The sequence below is a fragment of the Opisthorchis viverrini genome, assembly GCF_000715545.1.
Source record: "Opisthorchis viverrini unplaced genomic scaffold opera_v5_108, whole genome shotgun sequence".
Taxonomy (NCBI): domain Eukaryota; kingdom Metazoa; phylum Platyhelminthes; class Trematoda; order Opisthorchiida; family Opisthorchiidae; genus Opisthorchis; species Opisthorchis viverrini.
In genome coordinates, this window is record NW_008751766.1 from 144,547 (window position 1) to 152,614 (window position 8,068).

Below are 8,068 nucleotides of genomic sequence, written 5' to 3' on the forward strand. Positions count from 1 at the left end.
AAGTAAAAAAAAAGAAAAAAAGCGTTCAGCTGTAGCACTCTTCCGGTGCCTAGCCGCCATGCCACCCGAAGGGAGCACGAGGGCTGGGATACTGCCAGGTAGCCCAAGCCTAGACAGGGGAAGTTGAGAGGCGGAGGTGGGACTCGAACCACGGACCTTCCAGTCAGTAAATTCGCGCTCTTACCACTTGGGCCATCTCGCCCAAGTAAGTACTGTTAAGAGGATTGTAGTATGCAACAGAACCTCATAGGTATTTACCAAACTTGCAGTGTTTTGTCCTTACTTCAGAACCGACTTTATCTAATCTCACTTTTTTTCGATATGCCTTGTAGGATTGCTCATGTATTAATACTACCAGCTATATTGGTTCTTCCCAAAGCCCGAATGTGATGTTTTTGAACCTAATGTGCGGAGATAATCTTGGAGAAATGGCTGAAGTTAGGCAACGTCCAATGCTGGAGTTTGATTGTGGTGTGTCTGTGAGAGTCAGCTGGCTGATTTAGCAGCTTGATGGGATTTATTCTGTCACGTTGGTGGTCCAGTTACTTGAGTAGGAAATCCTCAAACAAGAAGGCAAAGGACACCAAATGAAAATCGGCTATATTGCAAACAAACCAATCGAAGAAAGAGCGCTGATGCTTAGTTGGCTACAACAGAGAGAAAATGAAATCTCAGTTAAATATTACAAAGGGTAGGATTGTTCATTGGAACCTGACCGTCCTAAAAATTGCTTTTTGAGTAAACTTTCGAAGACCGTGGTCCTTATGACACAAATGCCTTTCCAATGTTTCATCTTACGAAATTGTTATTTCCTCAATTTCTCGGTTGTCATTGTGTCGTCTGCATTTGTCATTGCTGGTTGCCTACAATACAGTCTCGTTTTCATCCTGTTTAGCTCTGATCCCATCATGGAAACTGTACTGGAACAGCAACGACGCTATCACGAGGAACGTGAACGTCTCATTAATGAGCTCACAAAGGAAATGCTTTATAACGGCGTGACAGTATGTACTCCTTTTTGCTGTCTTAATCTTTTAAATCCAGCATAAGGAAAAGCTCAATTCAGAATTCCGCGTCCGTCTCATGTATGACGTAAGTTTCACTTTTTTCGTACCAACTGCTTTGTTGCAGCGTTATTTGGAATTGACCAGGGAGTTGCGTGACTTATATGATGACAAAGATGGGTAAGTCATATACGGAACTTGACACATTTTGTTCAAGTAATTAACATCAATTGTTCGGTGAGCTGCGTGCCATATACTATCATTAACTACCAAATTTTTGTTTACGAAAGTCGATACCAGCCCATCAATTGGATGAGCACTCCAGCCTAGTCCATCACTTTCGTGACGACTCATTTAATGACGGGTTTTAAATAACAAGGATCTTTTTCTTAGAAGCAAAGTCCACGTTCCAGCCCTCTCCACAACAGTTGGGCTCGTTAATAACTTCTGGCGAGCACCCTTGAAGGATGCGTGTACCCTGGTTTATGTGAATTTGTGGGGTCTATCCTTAGTGGCCAATTTGGTGACCCGATGAAGCTTTTGTGTCAAAAGCGAAACATCGCCCGAATAAAACTACTGATTGTTTACCAAGCTCTTCTGAAATGATGAACCACATACCATTGATCACGGCATTGCGTGGGCGTGCATATCAATTCACATGCTCTCGGGGATACATTGGTTGAGGCATGTTCATTCTGTCAACCATCTGCAGTGTCTCCATAGCCCCACAGTATCAATCTGGGTTGACTGGAAACCACTTATAACTGAGCAGTCACAATGGTAAGAATGATGATTTATAAGGCGCCTGGAAAAGGATGAAGAAACCCTGATCACAACTTTTGAAATGGTCTTTTCTCCAGTTTCTGGCGTCTTATTCGTGCACCCCAGTGGACACTGCCTGTTATCACGATCGGAAAGTCTTAATGAAGTCGAGATAACCATACTGACAGATGACTGATCGCGCGCACACATCCTCAAACACTGAATAGTGAGAGGCCTGAACATTGTGGATTACGCTGATGGATAGCGAAGTCCCGCGGAACGGAGAAAGTTTTAGCCACAAGGAATAGCCGCATCCTATTCCAGCTGATCTTATCAGATGGTTTGAAGGGGTTGGTATTAGCGAAGCGACCTGCGAAAAGGATGGAACCTCACTCCTGACAAACTTATTCTTGAACAATGGGCTGAACGCTTTGAAGAACAACATCAAATTAACCTGTGGAAGGACCATATGAAACCTAGTGAACACCGGTCGCCCACCGATAGCAGAAATCCATATTCATTAAATAGTAATAGTAATAATAATAATAATAATAAATCCTTCAGCTGTAACGCCCTTTCGGTCCGTAGCTGCCATTTCTCCCGAGGGATACCCAATACTGCTAGGTTTACCAAGCCTAGACAAGAGTAGTCTAAGTACGTGGATTGAGTTGAGTTGTTTAAGTTCGGACCACGGAATTCCTAATAATAATATAATAATAATAAATCCTTCAGCTGTAACGCCCTTTCGGTTCGTAGCTGCCATTTCTCCCGAGGGATACACAATACTGCTAGGTTTACCAAGCCTAGACAAGAGTAGTCTAAGTACGTGGATTGAGTTGAGTTGTTTAAGTTCGGACCACGGAATTCCTGGTCAGCTAGTTCATCCCTTAACCACGAAGGCATCCCAGAGTATTTTCTTTGCTTCAGGAATATTGTGCTACTAGTTCATAAGTTTTACATCGTGTACTGTTCACATGCTGTGGGCCTCTTGTTGCTGACCTGGCGACTTCACTCCAAAATATCTGAAATACAGAAGGAATATCGACAGAATGGAGCGCCTCGATGGTGACTCCCTTATTAAAAAACGTTGCGTGAACATCTTTCAGAAAACTGTGGGTCATCAGTCTAGTTGACATGGCCTCCAGGATTATCCCTGTCATCTTACGCAGATCGGTCCATCATCAAGAGGGCCAGATTCTAGTGAATTAAGCTGAGGATTGCTCTGGTAGTAGCTGCATCAATCGTATCTTCATTTTTCGACCGGTAATGCGACTACGGTGTTCCTTCCGGTGATTGATTGATTTGGAAGCCGCTTTTGCTTCCGTCGGAACTGTGGAACTGTGATGGTATCTGGTAACGAAGGGTGTTCATTCTAAATTCTCGTCTCTTATAAAGCTTCCGTATGTCTTCAATGGACGTGTACGTCTACCATAGCCTCTATTCTGAGTCCACTGCATCCCTTTAACTTCGTACTCGGTGTACTGCTGGAGTCTTTACCTGCCTCCCCCCTGCCCCCGCCTCCCCCCCCCCGGTCATTCGCTGATAGAGTGTGCCGACGATATTGTTATTCGTGGATTAGATCTCTTAGATGATCTAAATAATTCTAACGCACAGTTCGGCATGCGCGGTGTATAATGATGCTGAAAGACTGGGTGAGATCAGACGTTGACGTCATGTTTGCAGGTAAACTTATCGATGTGTTGAATAAGTTCATCTGTCTGGGCAGCTGCATAAGCCTCGGTAAACTGGTGAAGGGTGAAATCACATCCTAGTTAGAAAGGCTAACGTAGCGTTTGCCAACTTCTGACATTATGGGTATTGACTTAACATCAACCCGTCTGCCGAGAGTAGAGTTTGTAATTCTACTGCTTGTTCTGTCCTACTATATGGAGCAGAGACGTGTCCGCTGCCTGCGGAAGATTTTCGGAGACTGTTTGGCCATCAGACATTAACGTCATGTTTGCAGGTAAACTTATCGATGTGTTGAATAAGTTCATCTGTCTGGGCAGCTGAATAAGCCTCGGTAAACTGGTGAAGGGTGAAATCACATCCTAGTTAGAAAGGCTAACGTAGCGTTTGCCAACTTCTGACATTATGGGTATTGACTTAACATCAACCCGTCTGCCGAGAGTAGAGTTTGTAATTCTACTGCTTGTTCTGTCCTACTATATGGAGCAGAGACGTGTCCGCTGCCTGCGGAAGATTTTCGGAGACTGTTTGGCCATCGGTGTCTTCCGGTGAGAGCATCGGATCAGTAATGCCGAAGCATGCCAGATGGTTTTCCGGAAAGCCCACTCCCTCAGTCATATTCCATAGACTATCCTAGGTAGGCCACATACTCTGTATGCCGGAGGACCGCTTGCCTCATAGAGCCCTCTTCGCCCAGCCTTTCGCGCCGCATGGAGACGACGGAGAGGTGGACAGTCCATGACTTAGCAATCATATCTGGATAAACTCAATCTGTTATTAGTGGGCCAAATCTTAAATTGTGTGAAGTAACCGACGGAGCATTTAAAGCATGTGAGAACTGACACCCTATGAACTGCGTGGAAACTTAGAGGCCTGTTGATAAACGTGACTAAGGTTCGTCACCACTATTCGGAGCTGCAAACATTGTTATGTTATTGTTACTATTAGCAGTAGTAATGTCACAATTACTGTTGTTATTGCTGTCATAACTGTCTTCCACTTTTTCACCATTAGCATGCGGAAAATGGACATACAAGCCTTGTCTGGCCCAAACGAGTTTAACGAATTTTACGATCGGTTGAAACAGGTCAAGGACTTTCACCGAAAACATCCAGACGAAGTTGTTCACACACCCATTCTAATACATTCTCTCTTAGATATGTGTGCCCATGTCCACGGAGTTCGAAAAGTACAAAGAAATGCGCGAAAAACCAGAGGAAGCAAATGCAACGCTAATTGAGTTTTCCGATGAAGAAGGCTATGGCAGATTCTTAGATTTGCATGATATCTACAAAAAATACTTGAACGTGAAAGGTGTACCAGTATGTCCCCTCTCAGCATATCTCATATTCTGATGTAGCGCATCGATTACCTTACTTATATATCCTTCTTTGACCGACTATACGACATTGCTCGGGACAAGAAAGGGATTGCCTATAAAACGTAGGTTTCGCCTGTTTCGTCGTCACCTTCTTCCCAGGTACCTTGAAGATTTGTTGGCTTATCTGGAAGATTTCCTGTCTCGTGCACGACCAATCGTGGATTTGGACGAAGTAAGCTTGGCTGTCGTGTTTTCTACAATTTGCTCCAGTAGTTACTTGTGTGAGACATACGTCACACTAGAAGACAACCTTTAATGGGAGTTCGGGCGACTTTTTTTTAACACAAGAGGAAGGCAGCCATGACTCTTGCGGACGCCATGCCCTGGAATTCTCAACCATTTACTTATATCAAAGGCTAAAAATAGTGCTTACTGAGTTGCACATAAGCTACGTGGAGATTGTCGATGAAACATGGTGCTTCACTTAGCATAGTTATCTGAACACAATAGAAAAACCCTTACTAGAAAAATGGATGCAACCTTTATTGAGAATTGACCCTTTCTCGGAAAATTAGTACATTGTGTCCGTTTGCGAATGCTCCTCTGGGCATTCCTGAAGAGCGAGCGTTCTTCGGAGAATATTCTTTTCGCTATCGTAGTACCAGCGGGCATGCGTCGTCTAGCACTATGTCAACTGGATGTAGCTAGGCACAGTAATAAGAAAAGGTGTTTCTATCCAAGATGACTGAAAAGAGTTGGCTGCCCTGACGATGGTACCCAGAGGACACTTGTTTTTTATCTGAACGGGTACGATCAACGACTTGAGAACGGGCGCACAAATCCCCAGCTATGACGCGAGCCCAACCACACACACACACACAGAGCGGACCGGACCTTCGCAGGGGAACTTTTACTGCCTCAGCTAAAGGCGAAAAGCAGCGGGAGTATAGTTGAATACATATTTAGAGCGACCTTGGGGAAAGATAAATTCATTAGCATACACAGTGAAAGCGGCCAATATGAAAGAAGTGCTGTCCTTTTGGAATAATGTGCAATATGGTGGAAAAGACGCGAAATTTAAAATTTGAAATTTTTACAAAACAAATTTAGAAATAACTCAACAACTAAACGGTTTTCGGGGATACTGATATTTCTAACAACACTCTTTTTCTTGGCTTGGTTGAGGCTGATGCTATGATTGGCGTTCTGCAGCTCCAAAACTGGTTCGGTTCCCCAGGGGTTTGCGCATGAGGACTAATTTCATTAGCCTCACTTAATGACAGTTCTATCACATAAAAATATCTGCCACATAAAAGATTAGTATTCTGTGATGTCGATCCTGATAACCGTTCTCTTTTTATAGGAAACGAAAGATGCACTTGCGAAGTTCGAAACGGAGTGGGCACAGGGAACTTTCCCCGGTTGGGGACGTGAAGCTGCCCCAGCTCTGAGTCATGGCGGGGCTCATCTCGATCTGACTGCTTTCACTACCTGGGAAGAGTTGGCCTCCTTAGGGTTGGATCGTCTAAAGTCGGCTTTGCTGGCTTTGGGTCTCAAGTGTGGTGGTACTTTAGAAGAGCGAGCTAAACGACTATGGTCAACAAAAGGCAAGGCTTTGGAGGAGCTTCCGGCTGAGATGTTTGTGACAAAGCAACGAGCAACCAAGGGCTTTGCAAAGACAGCCGCCTGGGGTCACATGCCCGCGTGAGTTACCGAGTCCCTTTTTTATCGACAAATAGTTGTCCTCTGTTAGTTGAACTTGTTCTGAAGATCGGTTCCTTTTTTACAGCGCGCTTAGCGAAAAACATCGGCAAGTTGCTGTCCTGGAGGCACGAATTTATCGCTTGAGTGAACTACTCAAAGAAATCCGAGAGGCAACGATTGAAAATGTGCAAAGGCGCCAGGCGCGTGTTGGTTTTGAACGAGACGAAGATGATGCGGATGCAGATAAGGCTGGGAATGCAGATGGTTCCGGAAACGCCGGCGGTGACGATGAGGAAGATGACATTCCTTACAATCCAAAAAATTTACCTCTGGGTTGGGATGGAAAGGTAGGTCTTTTTTATTATTTTGGGAGTGCTTCGCAGATTCGATGTAGGAACTGGTCAGTGTAACAAGTTATCTGTTACGCTGCGCTAATCACGGAACCGTGTGTGTGTTGCATGCCCCTTTAATTGTGTGATGCAACGAGATACGATGGCGTCACCGGTTTTGCGGGTAAGCAACGGGTATATGACCTATCTTGACAAGCGTTATCGTCCTCCTCTTGTGCCATTCCCAAGTGCCGAGTGATCCAGTAGGTCTCTTGATTGTAGCCAATCTGAACAAACTGACTGAACTTTCGCCCTCCTTTACTGTTAGCATGAGACTGCTTTGTGTTAGGCTACCGCCCACTGTGCGCCTCCGGCTAATGTAACCAGTCTTGTATCATGACACTGATTGGACAACTCATAAACAACTGAATTCACCGACTAATTCACCGCACAGGCTGGTCCAACAAATCACCTCAATTCGAACACGTCATGCGTCAGTGGTGACGCGTTGTGGTCAACACTAAATCGTTTTAATAAACGTCACTTGACTAATCCTGATACTCAGTTACCCAACTTGGTGAACATATCGGTAGTGCCTGCATGATGGATTCCAGTCCGGACGGTTTGCTTGAAGAATTACTCTTCAAGGTCTGGTTAGTAGCGCTACCTCTGTTGGGGATATCAATATCCCCCCAAAGTGCCTGCATATTCCAGTCCGGACGGTTTGCTTGAAGAATTACTCTTCAAGGTCTGGTTAGTAGCGCTACCTCTGTTGGGGATATCAATACAATATCAAAAAACTCTGTATTTTTATGTGTGGTAGCGAACTTCCGGCATCTTCAAGGTCAAACTGTGAATATATATATGCATTGTCATTTTTTCCCATGATCACCTGTTGATCGCGTGTTGTTGGATCATTAAAGTTTGTGTCCGAGGTTTTTCGTCTTCTTACTATCCGCCGTGCTAGGAGTCTGGATCAAGCAACATAGTTGGGGATAGAGTATTGCCACAATCCGCATATCATATTGTTTGCTCGCTGCGTGACCGAACCGTAACATATTTGGCGACGCAAGATGGAGGCAGAACAACTCAAAGTAATGTTTGAGCAACAACTGCAACTCATCAAAGTACTTACGGAGCGACCATCAACTACATCTTTGGCTTCACCGGCGGCGTCGAGCGTCCCACAGTCGGTTGATGGAATCGCTGGCAGTATCAACGAATTTTGCTATGAACCCTCAGCTGGCATAACGTTTGAT

The 8,068-nt window shown here is 44.6% G+C and overlaps 1 protein-coding gene across 1 annotated transcript in view; it reads left to right on the forward strand.

The window, feature by feature from the left end:
- Positions 1–587: 587 nt before the first annotated feature.
- T265_05682 (hypothetical protein) overlaps positions 588–8,068 on the forward strand; it is a gene marked incomplete at both ends in the record, with an annotated part of 12,786 nt that continues 5,305 nt past the window's right edge. Inside the window, 9 exons of the mRNA XM_009170751.1 lie at positions 588–691; positions 896–1,004; positions 1,045–1,184; positions 4,470–4,575; positions 4,613–4,777; positions 4,816–4,898; positions 4,936–5,008; positions 6,140–6,480; positions 6,566–6,827. Of these exons, the coding sequence (XP_009169015.1) occupies positions 588–691; positions 896–1,004; positions 1,045–1,184; positions 4,470–4,575; positions 4,613–4,777; positions 4,816–4,898; positions 4,936–5,008; positions 6,140–6,480; positions 6,566–6,827 (1,383 nt within the window). The remainder of the gene's footprint in view (positions 692–895; positions 1,005–1,044; positions 1,185–4,469; positions 4,576–4,612; positions 4,778–4,815; positions 4,899–4,935; positions 5,009–6,139; positions 6,481–6,565; positions 6,828–8,068) is intronic.